Source organism: Trichoplusia ni, chromosome 21 (assembly GCF_003590095.1).
Source record: "Trichoplusia ni isolate ovarian cell line Hi5 chromosome 21, tn1, whole genome shotgun sequence".
Classification (NCBI taxonomy): Eukaryota; Metazoa; Arthropoda; class Insecta; order Lepidoptera; family Noctuidae; genus Trichoplusia; species Trichoplusia ni.
The window spans coordinates 1604487-1630334 of NC_039498.1; the positions used below are offsets into that span (position 1 = coordinate 1604487).

At 34.8% G+C, this 25848-nt stretch overlaps 2 protein-coding genes across 4 annotated transcripts in view; one reads left to right on the plus strand and one right to left on the minus strand.

Annotated features, from left to right (window-relative positions):
• LOC113504275 (PTB domain-containing adapter protein ced-6) overlaps window positions 1–19780 on the plus strand; it is a 79028-nt gene extending 59248 nt beyond the window's left edge. For 2 of the 3 annotated variants that reach the window (XM_026886508.1, XM_026886507.1), the window contains 11 exons: window positions 5267–5384; window positions 8535–8699; window positions 11560–11795; window positions 12298–12400; window positions 13018–13183; window positions 14005–14112; window positions 14720–14834; window positions 15730–15818; window positions 16610–16696; window positions 17165–17535; window positions 18618–19780. In XM_026886508.1, coding sequence (XP_026742309.1) covers window positions 5268–5384; window positions 8535–8699; window positions 11560–11795; window positions 12298–12400; window positions 13018–13183; window positions 14005–14112; window positions 14720–14834; window positions 15730–15818; window positions 16610–16696; window positions 17165–17535; window positions 18618–18695 — 1635 coding nt within the window. In that variant the 5' untranslated portion in view covers window position 5267 and the 3' untranslated portion in view covers window positions 18696–19780. The remainder of the gene's footprint in view (window positions 1–5266; window positions 5385–8534; window positions 8700–11559; window positions 11796–12297; window positions 12401–13017; window positions 13184–14004; window positions 14113–14719; window positions 14835–15729; window positions 15819–16609; window positions 16697–17164; window positions 17536–18617) is intronic. The other variant, XM_026886509.1, reaches the window with a different exon arrangement.
• A 974-nt stretch (window positions 19781–20754) lies between these two features.
• On the minus strand, window positions 20755–24852 carry LOC113504276. The gene is made up of 3 exons (XM_026886510.1): window positions 24784–24852; window positions 23633–24017; window positions 20755–22441 (listed from the first exon to the last, which is right to left on the minus strand). Exons 2-3 carry the CDS (start codon window positions 24012–24014, stop codon window positions 22347–22349), a joined length of 477 nt encoding a protein of 158 aa, XP_026742311.1. The 5' UTR covers window positions 24015–24017; window positions 24784–24852; the 3' UTR covers window positions 20755–22346.
• Window positions 24853–25848: the final 996 nt, after the last annotated feature.

Consider the following 25848-nt stretch of genomic DNA (forward strand, 5'->3'; position numbering starts at 1 on the left):
AAGTTAATTAATATCGACAAAAATGTATAAAGAACAAATTTAGTTTATTATTTTTCTATAATTCATCATAAAAATCTGGAATCTTGCAAAAGAAAAAACTGTTTTTTATTAGAATCGTTTTATTCCTTTACATTCTACAACACACAAACATAAAAAAATCTAGAATTCTAGTAAAGTAACAGAAAATATTTATTTCAAGTAATAATGATAATTTACACTAGTTGACCCGAAAAACGACCTGAATTTCATAAATTCTAATCTCGAGTCAGCAACCCCCAGTGGGCAAACTCGAAGAGTATTCCCAACAGTGAAACATCCATAGGCTAGTATTTTCCTTACGTAAATCCCTAATTAAAAGATTACATGACGTCATAAACATCAAAAGTGATGTGAAACGTACATCACAAGTCACAATGCTGTGATGCAAGCGTTTCCGTGTGCCCTATCACTTAAATGGGGTTGCCACAGCTGAAATTACATTTAATTATTATGACGCCAACACTGAGAATAAAAAGATTTTATGATAATAACCAAATGTCGGGAAACACGTCAATTAATGTATTATCGTGTAATTAGGATGAAAATTACAGTTTGGCTAGAATATGTTCTAATTTTGTAGCTTTTTTAGATCTTCTTGACTGATCTGACATCTTATAAATGTGAATTCGTTTTTTTATAACAATTTGCCTCTTTAACAGCCGGAACAAAATTGATGAAATGGTTACAGTACAGGGAATACTTTTATCTGCGAGTAAAATCGTAGGACAATGTTGTAATGTGTGCAAGAGAAGAGAAGGCGTTGTATGACGCTCTTTTTACAGCTCAACCACTTAACCGATTGTGATGAAATGTGGTATGGATGTAGTTCAATCCCAAAGGAAAGACACGCATTTTTGCAACTAAATTTTGAGGCACTTCCCGATAAGCTAGTGGGCTGATATTTTCAGGGTAGCTTCAAACCCGATGACAATGCAATTTACAAGTTTAAAAAAGGCAGTACCGATTTTGATAAAATTTGAATCGAGTGACATTTAAAAACGTGGGTTTTTACTTCAAAAAACCGAACCAATTTTAGTGAAGATTTTCACAGTGCCTGATTAAACCTAAAGAATGATAGTAGCTACCAAGATAAAACCTCGAAAACCGACACACACACACACAAAACCGCGGGAAAAAGTTAGCACATTATAAAAACTGTAACAAATTCCATTCGTCTTGCGTTGCTATATCAATTACTGATATGTACTGAACAAAATCGATGATACCCGAATTATGCGTGTTGGTGAAACTGCTGAGAGTTAGTTAGTATCGCGTGATCTTCATGAAAATCAATATTTATATAATAAACACGCTATATTAGTGTGTAATTCTACGATAAATGAGAATAATCAATGTTACTCCTGACAGAATTTAGATAAATAGAATATTGTCTATTGCATATTGCATCGATTTGAAATTGAGTACTCTTGAACCCAATACTAGCGCCAATAGGGTATTTGACAAAAATACTGTTGCGGGTTCGATCCAAGCGTAGGACAAGCATTTGTGTGATCCACGAATCCTTGTCCTGAGTCTGGGTGTATTTGTGCATGTGACTAGAATGTTTATGAAACAACAAAAATTACATTCTTTTTAATTAAAACTTATCTAAAAGTCGATTTCTGTTATCGTCGATTCAAAAATATCGATATCATTACATAACATCACTATTTCCTCAATATTGCATCTAAGTGTTGTCAAATAAACCCAAGTTCGTTGCTCGTAAGGTCAACTGCATGACCTTGAGCGTTGTTAGGGAAACTTAATAAAAATGTCACGTCAAATAAACGTCGTGTTCCGTTATAATGCGGATTTATTTCTTGTTTTTATAATAAGACTTATTTTGTATCATTATTTTTGTAAAATACTAAAATAAGGTTAGGCAAAAATATTTTCACGTCATTTTTTTAGGGGTTTTTTGAACTCTGCCGGAATGTATACAATAAGGTTGTCAACTGTAAAGAGTACTTAGTATTTAAACTAAAACCTTTTATACACGTGGCAACAGATTCGAAAAAGTCACTAATTACAGTGAATACAGTTTGCTAAATCAACAAAAGCATGTCTAGAAGGCTTATCACCATGTCTTAAAGTAATATAATTGACCTGTGGAAGAGAGATGCTGCTCTATGCAGTATATAGCGCTGTCTCGCTTCCACAATTGCAATTATATCTATTCCATTAAGAGGTGGTGATAAGCCTTTTAGACATGCTTTAAAAAATATATTACAGTTTTGGTTAAGGGCCTCACAACTCAGTAACTAAAAAGATCTGTTACAATTAAACTTGTCAAATAAGGTTCCGAATTAATATGCTTAAGGTCAAAATATTGGTTAGTAGACCAATTTATAGCCGTAACTACCGCTATTTGACTTCGATCTTTATTTTTAGTATTTATTATTACAGTAGCAGTATAGATACGTAATATGTAAAAAAATCATCCCTATAACTATCACTCTTCACGAGATACAGCTTGGAAAAGAACAGTCAAACAACGGAGCCTTAAAATAGGATTCATTTTTACCCTTTGAGCACGAAGCACTAAAAACTATAAACACGAACAACTTACATAAATACCCACTGACGCAGACAGACCCAGGGGGCGTGTTACATACATATATACATACATACACCTATTAGCTATACACATATAAGTATAATTATTCAGCTACAATCACGCGCAGTCCTTCATGCGTGTGCGATGAAGCGATAGCGTATTAAACGCGAATTAATATCTACGTAACAGTCGTGCTCACAAATCACGAGATATTTAATTATATATAATGAGAGTTAAACGAAAAAACACCAAGTTTCTGATAGGAAAATAGCTTGATAACGCGTCCCCTGGATATATGGGTATATGTCCGGCTCTCGTTTGCTAGAAAGATCCCGGACACCTTCAACTGCCTGAACCAGAGCCAGATCGCTTGAAATCAGAAAATGCTCCGCGTGACTCTGGTTGGAACTTCTGTAACCCTTTTTTGTTTTGGCGGGGGAATCCTCATGAACACCCGCTCCCTCGGGGAACAGAACCAATTCCAAACACATCACAAATTTGGCAAAGAACAAAACTGACATCTGTTCACCCCTTTAATGTAAATTTTTGCTTTAGTTCTCTGGTCACCAACACTAGATGGCGCTATACCGTGACAGCGTAATTCTAAAGTACTATGGTCTAGTTCTAAATTATGAATGGTTTTATTTCATTCGTCTCTGGGTTTGAAGAACATGAACATATCCTATAGTTTTAAACTTCGGATATTTTATACGACGCTTTGTTTTGTTTAGAAATCATAATATTTAATCTGCCTACTCAAGTTATAATCTACACCTGCCGTTGCCACTTAAAGATGCACACATGCACATCAAAAACACTATTATTTATATAACTTCCGCATACAATAAATTGTATACTTACTTAACACATACGCATAAGATTCTCAGATTTGCTATGATGGAAATATACGCAATTAGCGATATACTGTCATTTTAAAACACGTTTGAATTTAATTATAAATGATCATAAGTAAGACACGTGTTTGAAAAAAACATTGATTTTAAATGCTAAGGATGTTAGACTTATGTGTATAAGTAGTAATTTTGTACCTGCAATCTTCGCTACACAGTATAAAACGAAGTCGCTTTATGTCCATATATCCCTTTGAATGTATATGTATATATTTTAATGTTGACTCACTATAACCATTTTTTTCGGTGGCATTATCCCACGATTTTATACACCTACTTTTCTTGTTTGTTTGTCGTCCCGTTTGGATTTTTGTAACTCAATTTTGAAGCACTTTTAATAAGCCGGCTGAAATTTTCAGGGTAGCTTCACACCCGATGACAATGCAACACACAACTATAAAAACGACTGAACTGATTATGATAAAATTTGAATGGGGTGACATTTAAGAACGTGGGCTTCTTTAACAAAAGCTATCAAGTTTTTCTCAAAAACGCTTATTTGGAAGTTGTATTAGTTACGATCTTACCTTGCAGTGATGTTATGTTTCCTTATCAGAATAAGGAACGTTAATGAAATTCTGCAGTGATATTAGCATTGCACCCATGCGAAGCCGGGGCGGGTCGCTAGTTACTAATATTATAAAAAGGTACAGTTCTAGACGTTGGTTGTAACCTTTGGATATATTGAACTGAATTTGACTTTTTTTGCAAAAGAAAGCCACTTTATATGTGAGTGTAAAGGCTAAATATTATGCCGAAAAATAACACCCAACAAACTCTCAAGAAAATTATGGACTGTCAAAAGATTCTTCTTAGAATGACCATTGTATAGAATTTAATAGAATAGATGTTGAAACATAATCTCCTCATATCTTGGAATATTTTTCTTAACAACACAATATGGGAATACCTTTGCAGATGTTATTTATATGGAATGTTATTGTATATTAATTAAATTAATGCTAAGTAATGTGTTTTCATGTAATCATAATGCGTAGTAATCGTTAATACTAGATAAATACATATTTCCGTCTCTCATTTCATATTGTACTAGCTGTCACCTGCGGGTCCGCCCGATACAAATAATAAATTTAAAAATCAGGGTAAAAACTATCCTATGTGATAATCTTGATTATAAACTATCTGTGTACCAAGTTTCGTCCAAATCCGTTCAGTGCTTTATGCGTGAAAGAGGAACAAACGTCCTTACACACAAACTTTCCCGTTTATAATAAAGTAGGATCTTTCTGTTTTACCCCACCGCGACAGACGAAAGGTTATGTGTTAAATACCTCATTTATAGAAGAAGAAAATGTATCTATGATTATAGAAAAGGCCAAACTCAATTCTCAAGAGTAAGAACTCACCAAACAAAATGATTAATCGCTCAGCCAAAATATGTATGGAGTTGCAAATTTTCGTAATAAGGAGATATACCCAATAACCTTTCGTAGAATTCCTAAGGGGTATCGTGTTGCCCAGGTAACTGGGTTGAGGAGGTCAGATAGGCAGTCGCTCCTTGTAAAACGGAGAACTTAGCTGCATCAGTATAAACTGGATGCGGTAATAATTATTCTATTTCTTGCTATATCTAAAATCTTCTCTTGTCAAGCCTGTGGCAAGACATGTCGCTCCCGTATCGGTATGATCAGTCATGAAAGGCGAAATATCACAGACACCACCACATATTAATAAAACGTCTTCAATAGACGAAAAGGCAGTTGTTGTAATATCTTAAATGTATTTTTACTTGTTTCAGGATGTCTACCTTGCTGTTCTGGCAGGGGAAGGGCAAAGCCAACGGGGCGCCCAACGGCAGGACGTGGATTCATGCCCCGGACGCCCTTGTCAAGGGACACGTCGCATACCTCGTCAAGGTGAGCCCTTTAACGTCCTTAAAACTTCAACTGGCCTGTTGGTCTAGTGGTTAGTGACCCTGACTGCTGTACTGAAGGTCGTGGGTTCGATTCTAAACCAGGTCTAATGTTTGTGTGATGAGCACATTGATTTGTTTTGTGTCTGGATGTAATTTATAGATCTGTATTATGTATTTAGAAATATAGCCAAGTGGTCATCATGCCAAACCCTCTGCGCGACGAGTCGCTGGTTTGATCACAGCCTAGGACAAGCATATGTGTGATACACGAACGCTTGCTCTGAGTCTAGGTGTCTGGTGCATGTGACTTGAATGTTTGTGAAACAACCGCGACACAAAGATGTGGGATCGTTAAAAAAATCACCTTGAATCATCTGTTTACCATCCAAATTGATTTCGAATAACACCAACCTTTAATTTAGCATCCAGACAGATCAGAAATAAACAAAAGCTATTGTTGAACTAGATAACATTATCAGACACGTGCCGTTAACAGATGTCTGGCATTACTCAGGGGGCGTAGGTCCTACGTCGTTATTTATCAACCAGGCTGATTAACCGGATACTTGTGAAGCAATTCTATTTAAAAGTGCGTTGAGTCAGTGAGGATGTGTTCGCAATTTTACGTGGAGTTGGGCTGAATGGAGCGGAGTGACTTGGCTAATTCCTTTGCTTAATTTTATTCTTTAAAATATTGCCACAAATTTATCTAGTCTTTAACAGACTTTTAGTGATGAAGAGATTCTTTTGGGTCTTCTATCCATGCGTCCTCAGTGAAATAGGAGTCTTAATATTACAAAACTTTTTTGAAAGTCATCTGAAACCAATTCCTTTAGCCAATTCTTTTAGCCTACCTTCTTCAATATGGGGATTACAAATCGATATCAAAAAGTCTTTTATTTTAAGTCTGCCTTTTCAGAAACTTTGGAAACGTTTCAACTGTAATTGAGCGGTCCCAAAATTTCATTCCTATGGGAAGGAACTGGCAAGCAAACCAACACAATTAAACACAAAAACAATAGGTTATACCATAATAGACTTTAAGTAATTATATAATTACTAGCTGACCCAGCAAACGTTGTTTTGCCGAATTTTTTTTTTCTAGTTGTATGTATTTTTAATGCCACATTATAAAAAAAATATAAATAAACAATTACGTTCCAAAAATAAAATATTTCTTTTCAGTGTGAGTAACCCTTAACACTTAGGGGTATGAAAAATAGATGTTGTTCTATTCTCAGACCTACCCAATACGTATACAAAATTTCATAAAAATCGGTCGAACCGTTTCCGAGGAGTAGGTACGGTAACTAACATCGTGACACGGGAATTTTATATATTAGAAGATTATTAACTCTAAGGGTTCATCATGGGAAGGCCGTGAGAGGTAACGTGGTAGATCTTGATTTTATCTGTTTATGCCAAGTCAGTTTCTCTTATTGTAACTATCTTGAAGATTTGCTAAGAGAGGAATTGCTAAGGAATGTGCGAATCGCAGAGTTTTACTAATCTTCTTCTTCTAATATAAAATTCCCGTGTTAGTTACCGTACTCCTCCGAAACGATTTAACCGATTTTTAACAAATTTTATATGCGTATTCAGTAGGTTTGAGAATCGACTAACATCTATTTTTCATACCCCTAAGTGATAAATGTTGCTCACATTAAAAAAATATATGTTATATTTTCGACGAAATTATTTGTTTTTTTTTTATAATGTGGCATTAAAAATACATACAACTAGAAAATTTCGGCATATTCGGCAAAACAACGTTTGCTGGGTCAACTAGTATTCAAGTAATATTAAAAAAAGCCTAACACAAGAATATTCATTTTTCTTCCCCATTTTCATACCCACGTTTACACAGTTCAAGCAATTTTTATTAAACAAGCTTAAGAACATTTGCACATAATTTACCTTTAATACAAAACCAAATGAATTAAATCGCTCAATCCGTTCGGGAGCTATGATACCACAAACAGATACGTCAAATTTATACCAACCCCCTTTCATACCCTCTCAGGGGTTCAGAAGAAATACTTATATAGTAGGCCTATCAAATTACACCTTTAATTAACAACTCTATTTTCGTGACCATACGGATCATTTTCGCTAATCAATTTTCTATATTCTAAATACATCCATAGATTTACGACTCTATTGTCATAGAAATAGAGATCATTGTCTCTAATCAGTCTTGTTGTTATACGCATTAGTTTGTGTACGTGATATAAGAAAGCAGTTTGTTCACTAACATTATGTCAATTATTGTTTAAACCGATCTGTTTTGATTTGATCGACTGTTTTGACAGCTGTAGACGCCATCTTTATTTCGGTATTTGAATGAAAGATGGAGGACTAGAATTAAAATGGAGAATATGTGTGTGCCTGTGGTTTTTTCGAACAAATATGACCTTTAAACCTTCAAGATAAGAGGGTTTCCTTTTTAAAAGGCCTGTAACGCACTTCTCCACTTGTCGTGACTCCATTGGTTTTGCTGGTGTCCATGGATGTCCGTGCAAGCGAAAAATCGCTTACCATGAGACGATCTGTCCACTCGTTTGCCCCCTATAGTAAATCAGTCAGGCTGCGTTCGGTCGTCATGACCAGTTCACTCCCACTTTATCCTGGCTATTATTAGCCGATATCTGCTTCTTACGTTATGGATCGTAATGTGGTTTTTCAACTCGCCCAAAATGTATTTTAAACATCATCACCATCCTACCTGGTACCTTCGTTGTATCTGAATTCCATAACACAAGTGCTTTAGCAACTTACTTTGGGTTCAGAACAATGTATGTGATTTTGTCCGCATCTATCCTAGCCTTTTCCCAACCGTGACGTCAGCTCTGAGTTAAACCAGATGCAGCACCAGAGTTTTACTGAACGACTGCCTATCTGACCTCTTCAAACCAGTTACCTTGTACCACGATACTCCTTACTAAGACTGGTTGTTAGACTAAAGGCTCATTAAGACGATGCGAGAAAATCCTACGAGCCTATACATTGCGGGATCGCCAGCTCTGGCTTCAAAAGTGATGTTTTATAGCCGGCAATGTATCACAACTTGCATGATACTTTCAACACCGTCTAAATCGGCTTTTAAAAACTGAACAAGTGTGTTAATATTGTTTTTTGTTTTCATTTTCAGTTCCTAGGCTGCACGCAAGTAGATCAGCCCAAGGGTATAGAGGTCGTGAAGGATGCGATTAAGAAGCTCCAGTTTACGCAACAACTTAAGAAGTCCGAAGCTAAAGATGGCGCGAAATGCAAGAAGGTGGAGATCACCATCTCCGTAGATGGGGTTGCCATACAGGTGCGTAAAATTTCCCTAGAATTTTTGAAAATAGTTTTCATTTTTTTCCCACGTTTTTATACACTCACTTTTCTTGTTTGTTTTTCGTTCTGGTTGGATTTTTGCAATTAATTTAGAAGCACTTTCTGATAAGCTAAAATATCTAAAACCCAAGTTTTCAAACAGTTCTTATTATTAAGACATTTGAAAACGTGTGTTTCAATTTACTAAAATCTTTATTTTTTCTGTCATCATAATCCTAGCATTTTCCCAACTAAGAGGTCGGCTTCCAGTGTAACTGGAGAAAACCGCGTTTTACATAGCTACTGAACTTGTCAACCTTAATTTTCAGCCAATAAACTCGGACTGTCCGTATTCACTGCTAGACATAGGCTACCACCAAATTTCACTAAAAGTGACCACAACAATTTTTACATTGCGAAAACTATACCTTATGCTAAAAAACGTTCCAATAAATAGCATTAACCTCGTTTTATTAATTTCCGTTATATTATTTTATTAGATCATTCTTTTTATTATCATTTAACGTTTATTTTATATAATAACTTTCGAAAATTGTAAATTAGAGCCTATAATATCTGTTATATATTTGTAACATATTTATAATATCCTTATTATGTTTTAATTAGGCAAAAACTTTTAAATTACATAACACAGTTATATAATTTAAACAGCATAAGTTATAATCTATTACCGTGTGCCCTTTTCTTAGTTCATTGTTTATTCGAATGTAACTTTTGTCACCCACAAATAACGTTGCTTTCTATTGGTTCGACTCGCGATCCCGCCGCGTCAGCTCATGATTAAGGGTCGAGTGTCAGTAAGTCATGGTTGGGTCCGAAACTAGTCGAGCTACCCCGATAAATACGCATGAGTAAACCGTTACATCATTTAATAATGAATCAGTCTCACGATAGTTATTATAAAAATATGGTAAATAAATTTTCAAAATCAGTCCTTTACAACGTCAAAACCTTAAAAACAATAATTATAATATTGAATTTGCAAAAACATTTATGTAAACAATCTTTACCTAATTATACGCAGTTCGTTAAAAGTGAAACCGGTAAGATGCAACGTGCGTGAGAATGATAATTAGTAATAAGATCTAACTAACTAGTAAAAGTTTTGTCTATGCTCATAGAGTGGTTAAAAACAGTATTATTGTTTTTGGTTATAATGAGATGGGTCTTATGAGCTTCATATGATCCCATGATCATGATGTATCTATATAATGTATCTATATCTATAAAAATGAATTGCTGTTCGTTAGTCCCGCTAAAACTCGATAACATCCTAACCGATTTGTCTTATTTTAGTCTTGAAATGTTCGTAGCAGTCCAGGGAAGCCTTAACCGGTTTTAAGATATAAAAATTTTACATAAAACTGATTCGGGGCAGATTCGCCCGAGACAAATTTACCAGAGGCGAATTTGGTACACCAACATTTTGTAATGTACCTACTATTCGCCCAAATCCTGTTAATGTACTAATTATTTTTTTCTGAGGATATAATAAATTGTATTTGGGCGAAAAGTACATTTCAAAGTTTCGGTGTACCGGATTCTCCCGCTGTTAAATTTGTCTCGGGCGAATCTGCCCCTAAAAATATTCAAAATTGAAAGTAATCTTACTAAGCCAGTTATTTACTTCAGTAGAGCAGGGCACAGTTTCTATTCTACGCTATTTGAGCCTGGCCATCGCGGAACAAAAATAAACGTATAATTCGGTGTAAACCTACAATCCAATGCATTTACAGCTATTAGCTTTAACTACTTCAGTACCGTCAGCAACACAAGTCGGTTGACACTATTTAATTTTCAAAATGATACTAAATCTTTCATGAGTTGCTACTTTGCTTGACACCTACCTTTCAAAAACACTAGAAAATGGTATTGAGACCCAAATATTTATATCTATTAGAAAAAAATACAGCGAACTCTTGTCCTAGACAACAAAAACGACAAGAGAACAGAATAGCTTTTGCTTAGCAGTGTGTATATAAAGTTTATAGACATATATTGTATATTTATTAGATTTTTTTTCTTTAAAATAGTAGTACCAATCTAAAATTTTAACCAACTCAACACTTATGTCATAATTATATACCACTCATGTCAGGCACTTAAAAATCATAACCAACTTCTATTGCCGATTGTACAAACAACAATGGCATAGTTCTAATCAATGGCGCTCGGCTGCGTTCGGCTCTGCTCGTGTCTGCTCGTGCGTTTCCGGCACTTTCACAGCGCGCTGCGCGGGCGCAAGGTCAACAGTGAAATGAGCGTCACCGATGTCTTTGTCAAAGCGGTCACTTTAGGCTTTGTGATGAACAATTTTTTTACAGTAATTTGCTTATAAACTTAATTCAAATGTTTTATTAAAGAATTAATAATAATCATGGGGCTGCTCGTGGCTAAGCTACGACTGCACAAGTTGATCGATCACAGGTTAAGTTAGGCTTGATACAGTCGATACGTAGATGGGTGATCATCTATGTTATAACGAGTTCCTCCGTGTTTCGGAAGGCACGTTAAATTGTGGGCCCCGGCTGTTACTTACACATCTTTGCCAGTCGTTACGAGTAGTTAGAAGCTAGAAAGTCTGACGACCAGTCTGAATAAGTAGTATGCTGTTGCACAGGTAGGCTCAGATAGGCAGGGGCATGGGAAAAGGTTAGGATGATGATCATGATATTATTCATGGAGCAGACAAACAATCTCTATTCATCTCCCATTACGCCAAGCATTCAGACAAGATCACCTTCATATTTTGCTTTGGAGTCCAAGAAAATCTGTTAAATGAAGCATAAATTCCCAAAACAATTTCTAGATTTCTAATCCTTGATTTCTTATTCCAGGAGCCAAGATCAAACAACATAATGTACCAGTTCCCGCTCCACCGGATATCCTACTGCGCGGACGACAAGGGCGCGAAGAAATACTTCTCGTTTATAGCCAAAGGTGGCAGCACTGTCAACGGAATGAACGGCCATGATGGGCCCGCTGAGAAGCACGAGTGTTTCGTGTTTATTTCTACGAAATTGGCGTCAGAAATCACTCTTACTATCGGGCAGGCTTTCGATTTGGCTTACAGGTGAGGTTTCATCATCATCATTAGATTGTCTGAGTCCAATGCTGGGCATAGGCCTCTACCATGCCATAAAGATTTTCTTAATACTAGCTGTTGCCCGTTATAGATGGCAAATGTTCCCACGGGTACATAAAATTTAGAAAAAAGCGATCCTATGTCTTAATCTAGACAAATGACTTGGATAAGGAACCAAGTTTCGCCTGAATACGTTCAGTGTTTTGCTGCGAGAAAGAGTAACTAACATCGCGTGTTTGAGTATAGTAAAGTAGGACTAAAGACTAAAAGACAACCTTTCTTAGATACTACATTAATATTTAATACAACAAAGAGGAAAATCTATTTTACAGAAGGTATTTTCTTTAAAATAAATGATTCTTGACCAAATGACCAAATGTTCCTTGATTATTTTTTTCTTATCTCGTGTCCTTTATTTTTTGACATAACGGCTGGGTTTTTAGAAGAGATAATACTTACGATGTCTAATTATAACAATGTTACGTTCTAGACGGTTCTTGAACGACAACGGCAAATACATCGAGATGCAGAAGATGCAGCTGCAGAACAAGAAGCTAGAGTTACAGATGAACGCGTACAAGAGTCGCTTACAGGTAACATTATTCATTAAACAATGGACGAAAGTAATCAATCAATGGAAACCCTAATTATAATGATATGCCGTTTTGTGAAAGCTATAGAATATAAACCCAGCAAACGTTGTTTTGCCTAATAAATTATTTCTAGTTGTATGTATTTTTAATGCCATATTATAAAAAAAAATGTCCAAAAAATTAATAAAAATATTTTAGTGTGGGCAACCCTTGTCACTTAGGTGTATGAAAAATAGATGTTGGTCGATTCTCAGACCTACCCAATATTTATACAAAATTTCATAAGAATCGGTCGAACCGTTTCGGAGGAGTACGGTAACTAACATCGTGATACGGGAATTTTATATATTAGAAGATTATCCGACAACCCATTTTACTGCTTAACAGTGTTGTACTCCAGCTGATCCGTTTGTGTGTTCTTTCAATCGATTTCAAGTAGAGTTTTTATGTTTTTCACCTCGAAACTATTATTTCAATCATTATTGTTTCATTTAACTTGAAATAACTTTTGATTGTTTAGATCTAGTATTTATTTGAAGTCAATTGTACGCTTCTGTTGTTAAAACCATATTATCTTTAAGTATCCTAATTTTCATCAATAATTTTCATATTTCCAGGAGTTATCAAAAATAACGTACAAGGACGATCTCTCGTCGTACCTGGCTCGCAACAAGCTGTCCGACATCACCGAGTTCAAGCCGCCACCGGAGCTGGAGAAACAGATCTCCTCTCTCACTCTCTCCAACGGATTCGCGAACATGAATGGAAATAACTCTGAGATGGGTAAGTGTTAACACTCCAACTGTTTCATTATTAAATGATGTAACGCTTTACTCACGCGTATTTAACGGGGTAGCCCGACTAGTTTCGGACCCAACCGGAGTCCTTAATCATGAGCTGACGCGGCGGGTCAGCGAGTCGAACTGAACTGAAACTAGTCTAGCAAACATACAGACATACAAACAATCGAACAGAGAACCTCCTTATTTGAAGTCGCTTAAAAAACAGTTTCATCTTATACCAATGAGTGTTTGCGACACCGCTGTGACACAAGGATTAAGTTTTTTGGAACGAGGGACGCTTTTTATAAAAAAAAATGACCAGAATCATTATATCAATTTACTCTACCTAGGTTCACTGTTGAATATAATTCTCTTTTTTATAAATAGTTTAATTTTGGTGAGGAATTTACAACTTATTTGATAGATATTGGTTAAGGATGTATAAAGCATAGATGATAAGTTTCTATCTCTTTATATTCTGGTCTATTATACTTACTATAAGCTAGTTTTCGAAATAATTAATTATTAACTTCTCACACAAAAATATTGTTTGAGTTTTTACCTCCTCCTTAGCTTAAATACCTGGTGAAGGGATTCATTTGGCAAGGGCCTTATCATTATAACTTTCGTGTAACGAATTTATAATCATTTATTTTTAAAGGTCTAATTATCGGTATCTACCCCTACACAGAATTATTTAAAATTATTAAATAGGATAAACATTCGTAACTAAAGGTAGATAAAACAAGAAATATTTGAAAGATAGCCAATTTCAAAATCTTACAAAAACAATATTCACTGACCGACTTATTACACATCTAGCTCGCAATAAAACGGATGTGACGGAGTTTAAACAACATCCGGAGTTAGAGAAACAAGTCTCTCTCACACATAACGGCTTCACGAAGTCTAACGGCAGCAGCGAGATGGGTAAGCACAGTCATGAGATTGTGCATGACAGCATGGCATAGCATAGCATGGACATGTCTTTGTATAGAATGATTTATGTCGCCATCTAGTAGCTTCGACTTGTAAAAATAACGCGACAGCGATTTTGCTGTCAACTGTCTTTTTTTTAGTATCATTTTTGCCACTATTCGCTACTAAATTATGTTTTAATGTTTACGACGATAAAAGATATATTAGAAAAGATTATATTGCATGATTAAAGATCAAAAGCTATCGTATTAATCTGTTTGCATGGTAAGCTTGTAAGATTAACACAGAATATAACATATTATAGGCATGCTTGTAATTGTAACCTAACGTTCTTATCCTATTTAACTTCTCTATGTAACTTTAAATGCAAAATCTGATATTTGATTTTAGCTTTATTGATATCTTACACTAACTTTTATTTATTTAAAAAATCTTAAACCAAACATGCATTTAAATTTATTCTATTATAATCAAGAATTTTACTCAAAAATACTTCTTACAATTATAATTTACTCCATAGATAACCAGACAGCATGAGCGTCAAAAACAGCCATATTCAATGTTTTCAATATTCTTATGACATTTTCTTTGTCACCAGGCACAGACGCGTTGTCAAACAACTCGACAGACACGTTCAACTCGAGTAACGACAATAACTTGTTGCTGTCGACGCCGCCGCCGCAGCACAACGGGAAACACAACTTCGGCACTGGGTATGTATCTGACAACTAATTAGGATAACTTAAATTAAAAAGTTCTGTAAGTGATAGCATCATAGCCGAGTGGTATAGGTCAACCATGCTAAAAGATAAAAGAAAATTTTTTTTTTTCGATCCCTGCGAAGATTCCTTACAGCCGGAGTCGTTTTGAAAATAAAACTGATAAAAAATCCTTTAATGGTCCTTAACTAAGTTTTAATATATCATAGATTAAAATTAGTATTAATATTTCTAAGTATATCATAGCGAAAAGATATGGAAGATATTTTTTCATTAAGAAAACGGGTCTAAAAATTTAAGTTAAAACACGATCAAAACTTGAACAGATGCGGGGCCCATAGCCATTTTTTCTTAAGAATAATATCACAAACCTAATAAAATTCAAGGAAAATATTTTCAACTTTTGGTATAGAAATTAAGTCTGTGATGATTCACTCTTAGACTCTAGACCTATGGACGGTATATCAACTGCAATCCAACTGCAAATTGCAGTTTGAATGCAGTTCAAAAAAGAACAAAACTCATTTATTCAAATTAGGCTACTAAGTAGCACTTTTTGAAGGTCAGCAACATTTACATTGGACAGCACCCAGTTTCGCCCACACTTCACCGCTTCCTAAGTGCTTTTGCTGTGAGAGAAGAAACGGCGCAACAAACTCCCCAGCAGCTGTCAATCCGTTTACAAAAATATTGTAATTGTACAGAACAATAACAAAATGTTTGATAGCACGCCGACTGCAATTGGACTGCACATTTGCTTTGCAGTCGTGTCAACTGCATTCGAAATGCACTCGAACTGCAATTAACGGCTGCATTACAGTTGAAATGCGGTACGTTAGAGCCTAAAATATCATAGATTCTCGCACTTATAAACAATTTCTTGTTACAGCAAACTCCTGGGTGATTTGTCGTCCAGCAAGAACCCATCAGTGGGCACCAAGCTTGAGGGACTGCTGCTCAATTCTGACTCAGACAGTGGTGAGTACTATATCCTTAACATAACTAAATATGAACTGGTGAATTAGTCAAAGTAGTTCAGGCCATTTGCAGAGACTTAAGAAATTTTGAAGCTAATTGTACTCGCTTTAGAAATGAGGTAATCCGTCAGAGAACCAAGGTCATCGACAAAGCCCACCGAATCAGCAAGCTGAAGTGGCAGTAGGTTGGCCATAGTAGCCGAAGAACCGATAACCGTTGGGGTAAACGAGTTCTAGAGTGGAGACCACGCCTCGGCAAACGTAGTGTAGGACGTCCTCAGGCACGGTGGAGTGGAGTGATGACTTGCGCAAGACGGCTGGCAGGAGCTGGATGCGAGAAGCCGAAAATCGATCTCAGTGGCATGCACTTGGAGAGGCCTATGTCCAGCAGTGGACTGCGATAGGCTGATGATGCTGATGATGTACTCGCTTATGTAATTCTTTTGCACGCTGCTGTACTGCTGACAGGACTGCATCTTATAATATAGACTACTATTATTTAAAACAATATTATCATCATCAGCCTTCAATTACCCACTGATGGGTATAGCATTCTCGTCTGTCTCTTGCCCTTCGCATGGATCCAATTCAGACTATCCGTTTTATATCATATGTCCATTTCATATTAAGTCCTCTGAAAAAAAATCTGCCTGCATTTTCCCACCTGCAACAAGAACTCTACTGGATCTATAGCTCTAAGCATTTAGTGAGGTCGCAATAAGCCCTCTGCAAATACTGACAGCATTGTACCTTGTAAGACTACATGACCTAATGTAATACTTTTTGTGTCAGACTTCGACCCGCGCGCCTTCGAGAGCGAGGCGCCGCGCTTCCCCGCGCCGCAACACGACCTCACGCTCGCCTCGCCGCCGCCGCTCTGTATGTCGCTCAACATAATACTATAATGTCATATACTCTGACTGGCCAGTTGGTCTAGTCAAGTCTCGTGGTTAGAAGCCCTGACTGCTATACCGGAGGGCGTGGGTTCGATCCCCACCTACAGCTCCGATTGCCCCGATGAATTAATGGCAATTGAATTAAATTTGAAACTATTTCTATGATCTTTATATTTTTTCGTTTTGCCAACACAATAATTAGAAATTCATTGTTTTGACCGTGAGATTTCCGCCCAATAAAACTGGAGATTTGAAGTTGAATTTTGAACAGTGAACGGAAAATCAACTACTTACTCACAATTTTATGATTAAAATATGTCTTTACAGATAATTTTTCACAACTGTAGCACTTTTTAGTTTATCTACAACTCAACTTCAGCTTTAACTTTTGTATTATTTCAGTGGTTTTACTAGTTAATTAATTTCTAACAAAAAAACCTCGTTTCCACAGTGGCGCCCCCACCAAAAGCGTCTAAACGTCAAACAGTTCAGCCCCCCGCCATGAACGGCAGCGACTTATTCGGTTCGGCGCCATTTTCCCCGCCGACGCACCCGCCGCCCGCGCTCCCGCCATTCCCCACCACAAACAAACCGAATTACGACATCACGGACTTCAACCTACAAACATCAGTTTTCAACACGACCTCCTTCACAAACGGCCTCAGTGGATACGACCCGTTTGACACGCAGAAGGCTGGCAACATTTTTGGAAACGGATTCAATAATACTTTCAACGGTTTTGGGAATCTGAGCGAGAAGCAAACTGTTGAGCTTGACAGCAATTTCAATGGATTTCTAGATAAAACTATTTCGGAAATGAAGGTTAGTAGGTAACAATGTTTACTATTCTTATTTTTGGTAGAATACGTGTCTGTATTCAGAGGAATCTAATCCTTGGGTTGTCGAAGGTTTCACAAACATTCAGGTCAAACCCACTAGGCGAAACGTGCACAACAAGCATTTGTGTGATCCATGAACTCTCCTACGACATGAATATTTGTGAAAAGCCCCGCGATACAAGAATTAAATTATTAGTACGAGAGTTGTTTTTTTAATAATAGTACCCATTTCGAGGCTGCCCAGAAGTTTTATACTGGAAGACTAATCTACTCTCGAAAAACATAACTCTTTCTTCTGGTGGAGTTGCGTAAAAAGCTATTCAAATAAAACAACATTTATTATTTTGTAACACGTATTCTAGCTTAATTAAAAAAAAAACTGTTAGTAATAAGTTTGTAAAACACTAAAAATATTTAAAGCGAAATTCATTTTTAACAGATCAATGATCGGTAAGTCGCGAAATGAATGGTAAAGTTAAATATTAATTGTTCTGGGATAATATTCTACGGTATCCAAATGCTGGGCAAAGTACCTTAAAACTGAAACTATTGAAACATCACTAACTACTGAAACTACACTGCCCTAAAGACAAAAAGTTTTTGGCATTAACATTAAAATAGTTTTTATAATGTCATTTGGAATGACAAAAAGAATTGGGTGTAGATTTTAGTCATAATGAATTAATATTCAAATTACTTAGTCTGACAAGTTATATCTTTTAAAGGAAACATTTCAAAATTATGTGTGTTATGCGTGCCTAATAGGCCTATACGACATAGTGCCGACTTTCTATATCTATAATCATTAAAGAGAACTTCAAACAACATTTTCCCTTCTCAACTTAAAAAAAACTCGTAGCAATTCTTTATACCAACTGTGGGCAGATAGACAAATTTACATTTATAATTAAAACTCCTTTACCATAACTTCTAAACACTCATTACAGAGAAAAGAGTGTTCGTCTTTGGTATTTTAAAGGTTTTATACGCTAGCAACACATACAGACAGTGTTGCCATAGTACAAATTATAAAACAAATATTAATGTCTCTTTTTCTCTTCGCAGGACGGATTCAGCCGGGGCATCTCATTTGGAAACGATGATTTTTCAATAGACAACCTGGATCCCTTGAAGAAAAATTAAAATACAACATTTTTCATAAAATTAAATCGCATAGTTAAAATTTAGGTGAATGAAAACCATTGTTTTAGTTCACACAGCATAGTTTAGACAAATGCAATAAAATTATTAACTTTCAGGAATGTATTTGTGGATAAAAATATAGTTTTAAGCGCTGCGTGAACTGAAACGACGTTTTTAACGTATGTGTTGCCATGTTATTGGTTACATAATAATATTTGATGCGTTCGTGATAATAGATTAGATTTATTCTGCCAACGTTTCCTTCCTAAATCTTGAATCTCGAAATTTAACCAGTAATATGACAAAACATTGAAATTGTAATGAAAAAAAGTATATAAATTTTTTTCGGTGATATATTATGAATATAGAAAGCGCGCGAAATCGCTCAATGTCATTCCGAGTGCCTTAATTATACAATAATACGAAATTTTTACAAATATCTTAAAAAAAAAACATTTCTCCAATAGGTTTTTTTAGAATAAAAATGTATTTTGGTAGAGAAAAATGTATTTTAGGGGGTAGAGGACCAAATTTTTATACAATTTGATTTTTGAATTTGAAGATTGCCTCATATTATTCTGTGATAATTCTTTTCAAGTTGAGGTTCTTCAAATTGTATTTAACGTCCAAAATATCGACTGAATCGGGAATTATAGGAATCTAACTGGATTTGTAAATAAACTAACATTGTACACAAGCGTTACAACTGGCAATGTTGAAAACGAAATTTAACTGCTTTTTGCAATAAAAAAAAACTAAATGCGAAATCGATCGATTTAATAGTCCGCCAACAAAAGCACAAAACACAAAGTTGCCAGTTAAAAAATCGTAGTAATTACGAATGACATTGCAGCTACAAGGGCCAACATTCCATGAACATACCTATTATAAAATTAACTATTTTTACTCTGATTATTATAAATAAATGTTTTATTTTTAAATGTGTATGATAGTGTTCGTAAAACTGTTGTATTGAATATGTGTCATTAGTGTTAATGTTTTAGTATTGTCTACGCTAATGTTACTGTAAGGCCAAAAAATATACATAATTGTGTATTTTCAATAATAAATTTATATTTATAATAGTTCTGTTCTTTCAATTCTTTGCCTAGATTTTGGGGTCACAGCTTCAAATTTGGAACTCAATAAAAAAGCTGGCTTTTAGTTCCTGATATCTTAAAATAGCTTGATTTAAGTTTTAACAACTTCATTTTTTTTTATTGCGTTTCATAACATTGCTTTGCCGAGATAATATTAGGCAGTGCTGTTTTAAACAGGATCGGTTTTCATCACAGTAAATATAATTTGATTCAGTAATAAGAATATTTATATTTTGATGAAATTCTTGTTTACCTGGAATCGAAATCAGTAAAACATTGACATAATTTGAAAAAGTTATAGTCCTAAACATACCCAAAATGCAAAATATTTCATGAGAATCGATCAAGCCGTTTCTGAGTTGTGTGAAAGCTCGGTGGTGGGGATGAAATCAATCAGAGCCGTATTATCCATAAGGCACTTTAGTGACTAAGTGACCAGTGACTAGGGGCCCACTATGACCAGGGACCCACCACTATGACTAGGGGCCCAGCACACACGATGAAATAAAAAAGAAATGAAACCACGGTAGTAAGCCCACATTATTGACACTATGGCGTTGCTACCGCCAGTTAGTATGACGCACGCGCTAGCGCGAGTTTTACAAAGAGATGTTTAATTCTAATGTCCCAGCCCCTATCCCCCATCCCTAAATAAATCCCAGCGTCTTAAATAAATCCGGAGGAAAATGTTCACTTAACGCGGAGTTACTTGAATTTGTTCGTGTATCTGTATTGTAATATAAACTTACCAAGTGCTTCTGAAGAAAAACATCGCGAGGAAATAGGATTTTAAATATATTTTGGCTTCTGAAACATCCAAACTGTAGTGTACTAGGGTGATGATGAATGCCCAAAACTTCCCTTTGAGAAAAGTACCCTATGCCCAGTGAGACGGTTACAGCCTAGAACATCTCGCATGGTCCTACCTCTCAGGTTCAACAAGAAATAAAACAAGCAAATGACATGTAAAAATAAATCGTTTATTAACAGAAAATCAACTGTGCTCACATAAATTATGACTAATAACAAAAGTAAAAATAATTACATAGTCCACAAAAAAATCACCCAAAGGAATGTCACATTTAATTAATTATAAATGCTTTTCTAAACTTTAAATACAATATTGGCATAATCACAAGCTTTTTTTTAATAAACGATACAATTGTCTTTTAGTTTCTAGCTTTTCGCTCGCGGCTTCGCCTGCGTCGAGGTCGGTTATATCGCGTTTCCAAGAGAACCTTTCAAAATTCCGGGATAAAAACTATCCTATGTTCTTTCTCAAGGACAACTCTATCTCTGTACCAAATTTCATTAAAATCAGATCAGTGGTTTAGACCTGAAAGCGTAACAGACAGACAGACAGAGTTACTTTCGCATTTATAATATTAGCAGGGATTGAAAATAGACCAAGTTAATCTGACTGTTTTATAATAAATAGTAAAACTTATAAAGAAATATAGAAAGTACCTAAATGAAATGAATTTCACATTTTAAGTCCATTATATATTATAGTAAGGATAATTTGAATATTAAGTCGGAAACTAAAAAATTGTATCATTTTGTTAAAAAAGAACTTACGATATTATGCCACAATAATGTCATAGTTTTGCTTCTGATGTGCGTTACAATTAAAACTAAGTGTTGCCAAGCGATAGACTAAAATTACAAAATAATTGTAGAGCAACACTAATACAACAGGAAATAAATAAAAAAATATTAATCTTAAACGTTTTAATCAGTCATTTAAAGTTGTGTATGGAAAATTAGGCGCTTAGTAAGTTGTATTAGAAAAAAAATACGTTTTGACATAACGTGATACATACATACATTTTCATCCAATCAATTTATAATCAATAGGTTATATTTGAAAAAATTTCATTCAATATGTTTTTTCTAAAAAAATATTTGGCCAAGTTAACCTAATGGATTGGAATGTATGAAGTTTTTCAGTAGACATTTATCAATACATCGATGTATGAAAATATAATTAACATCTACCCACGTATCACATGTTAAAATAAGAAAGTTACAGCCATATCCAAGAACGACGCTTAGTAGACGCACAGCAAGAGATCCCACTTATTAAACATGCTATATCTGTCATGGTCTATAGGAATGTAGAGGAAAATAGACATTTTAAAACTTTACTTAACTAAGCATTATTAATGCATACAGCTGTAAGTTTCCCATAATAATCAAAATCAGTATAACTTTGTTACACATTCACGAACTAACCTACTAGATTGTTGAAACGTATTTTAATTAAAATTGAAGTTATGTTTTAACAAAAGGAGTATGAAAACCCCTTATATACTTAGCCCCGTTTTGATGTCGTTTCAATATCTGTAGATATTTTTTATTTACCTTTTTGAGACGCTAACAGATTCAAGAATGTCTTGTAGCAAAAAAAGTCGCCGAAACGATTTTTTATCGATAAATAGACATTTCAACACGTTACAAAATACTTGTTTAAACAAATGTTAAATATAAAAGAACATTGACTTAGTTTTCCAAACACAACTCTTGCATCCTCACACCAATTCGAGGGTATTCATTTCTTTTTCTTCATCTGCTTAGCCTTTTTCTTTTCCTCTCGTTTCTTTTCTTTTTCTTTTATCGATTTGTATAGTTTGTAGCCGAAGAATACTGTGGAAATAAAAAGATAGACATTAATGAGTTATCCCATAACTTCAGCTAGATACAGCTGTTGGAAGGTCTAGGAAAAAAATGTGAATTACTAGACGTTTATAAGTGAGTTGAGTCGAAAAAGGCCTAACATGAGAAAACCTAGTAATATCTAAGGTAATCAACCATAACAGGAACTAACATTCCATCAATTAGACTGTGTTTAAACCAGGGATGAGAACAGAAATAAGTTTTTAACCAGCTAACTTTACCGAATAACTTTATCGCTCTTTTACCAATTACGGGGCATAACAAAATAAAGGTTTTGAGGTCACATTAATTGAAAACGTTCAAGATTGGATATTTGATTAAAATTAATATTTAGATAAAGAAAAAATACCTATCCAATATTTTTTGGAAATCTGTCTGACAAACTCAAGAGTTTTTTTGTCAAAAACCCCAAATAAGAAGTATATTTGCTATTTCCCAATATGGTTTATCCATGGATTTAGATAAAGGTATATTAATCAAAACAAACTGTCTATTACGTTATCAAAAATGTTGTCGTTGCGTAAATATATTATCAAAATCTGTGATTAAATATGATAATATAGTAATTAATAAAGATTTATTTATTGATAGGTATTTTTAATAAACAACTTAGCGTACCGTAAAAACAAGTTTAAGACACTGGACCCGCTTAAAAATTATTACCGTTTATTATTTAAACTTTATAGTTTCACTGAAATTTGAATATTTTTTTGTGCAAGTAGAAATAAAACGTTGTGTGTTTTTATAAAACTGAAAACTTCTTTTATCCTCCTATTAGTCTTAAGACGTCCTAAAAAAATCGTATCATGGGTGTGATCACATACATCTCGCATTATCAGACGAAACTAACTTTCAACTATTTATTTTAAAGTGCATCATGCAAAATAATTTACATAAATGAAAAGCTTTAAAATTATATGTACATTATTAGAACTTAAAAATATTAATCACATATCAAGTCGAATCGCCTCGACTACAGTTATAAGCCCAATAGGAATCCTTTACCACCGCGTTTATGAGTCATCGAATATCACAAAAAGTCAACCCAACGAGTTAAAAATCTTATCAAATCTGTAAATAAATGAAGAAGAAAAATATACCGGTTAGTGTACTAAAAATTACTATGCTAAATAAACTTTGACGGAACATACAAAAACATACCAAATATTAATATAAGCAGTAAGATTCCCGCCGCTACCATATACAGTTTCGTCATCACCGCCCCTCGTATCGCATCCTCAACGTTGGCCATCATTGCATTGTCTTTTAACCTATCTCCCAGCTTTTGAACTAAGCCTTCTTTAATTTGAGCACTAAACTTGGCTTTGTCGTCATCACTTAGATCTCTGAACTGTGCCAGAACACCTCTAAGCTTATCCCTAATTTCTTCAGATTCCTCATCTTCAGGCGTCACTGCAACCATCTTTTGCAGAGTGTTCAATAAATCCATGTGTTGTATGGACTCTCTTAATTTCTCCCCGATGACTTCGCCTAGGTTTAGGCGGGCTTCGCTTATTGAATCTTGATCTTCGATTTCGGCCATTGTCTGTTTAGATTTTTAAATATATTTGTCTCAATATTGATGTAATATAAAGTGGATGCATTTAGTGCGCTTGCACTAACGAGTGGCGTTACGATGCGTTCTTATTAGCATCCAAAAATACTATCTTATTTATTTTGGGAAAGCCCAGGTCTGATGTTGACAAGCCTATTGGGAATACAGTTCATGGCTATGTGTTAGCAATCATATGTAATAGAATTCATAACTTTGGTTATTTGATATGAATAAGCTGTTTTAGGTGCCTAAGTTTGAATAGGCGATCTCTTGAACATTTGTGGATAATTTTAAGTCTTCGTTCATTGGCCCACATAATTCATACATTAAAATTATGAATAGGAATTGTTAAATATTAATTATCTCTCTTCCGCATCCGGTTTCACTAACGTGTAATATTGTATATTGTACAATATTATAATATTGTATGTTAACAGCAATATTTATTTACAACACATATATCACAGAAAATGTATACTTTCACTTAAAAAATATACGAAAGACAAATTTCATTGCAATCTTATAAATCTATAACTAAAGACCATAAATCAAAACATACACAAAACTTAAAAAAAAAAGTTTAAATTCAATTAATTTAATTTCAGTTACAGCAGAAGTTTTTATGCTGTTCTGTCATTCTAAACATTTCATAAGGTCTTTAAAACGTCCTAAATCTAAAGATCGCAACATCAGACCGTGGCAAAATTATTTAAATGTAATGTTTAAACAAAATATAATACATAGGCATTCCACTCACCGCTGTATCAGACTCCTAGTGATAAACTAACGTATTTATAGGACAAAGATTAATGTCAGCGGCCATAATACGTGTACTAACATAATTGGAAAATTATTTATCTTTATACGATATGATATCTCAATTTTGAAACTGTATTATTGTTTTTTTATCTGTTTAAAGTCGTAGCAAATGTGAAGCGACGTCTTGGTCAAGAGGTGGTACATTTGTCATGTATTGGACGAAGATATTTTGTTTTGCATTGCAACGCATTGTAACACCAAAACGCGGATTTCAAAGCATGGCTGTTGAAGTTGCATTTTTTAATATCCTAAAGTTGTTTTTGCCTTTGGGGAGAAGGTTGTCGGCTAGTATAGGTTTTCCAGGAATGTCTTGAAATTTATCGTGTTTTTTTGTTAATTCTGGTCACACATACTGCGGATATAATTCAGTTGTTCCTCTTCAAGGTTGTCCTATTGTAAGATATGATAAAATCTTCCTCAAAAAGATGACCTTGTATTTTCAAGAGCCAATACATAGAACACCTTTAATTCACTTATACAACATTCGATCTCTCAATACTTTCAAAGAGTCAATTATGTTGTAGCGTCATTTAGGGTTGAGCGTAAGAATTAGCCCATATTTCTTTCTCTCCCTTTCTTTGACAATCTTTCCAAATATCTCTATGAATCGATAATAACTAGTCCAGTAAGAACGTGTCCAGGTCATCCCCGCACCTCCATATAGACAGCATATAATCCAGTACTTCTTAGCCATATCCAATATTCTGAATTCGCGATGATAAATATTATTACAAAATAACAGCAATAGCGACACATGTAATCAAAACTCACCAATATCGCTATTGCGTTTACGTAATTTAGCCTACTGGATAGTGGATAGTAAAAACATTGATATATGCATCAACTAAGTAAGAAAATTTATCATACAATATGTCGAAGACCAGCTTCATTGGTAACTATATGATCCATACTAGTATTATAAATGTTTAAGTAACTCTGTCAGCCTGGGTACATTAATACAGGTAAACTGGGCGCAAATTCTTTTATTTACGAATTGACGATG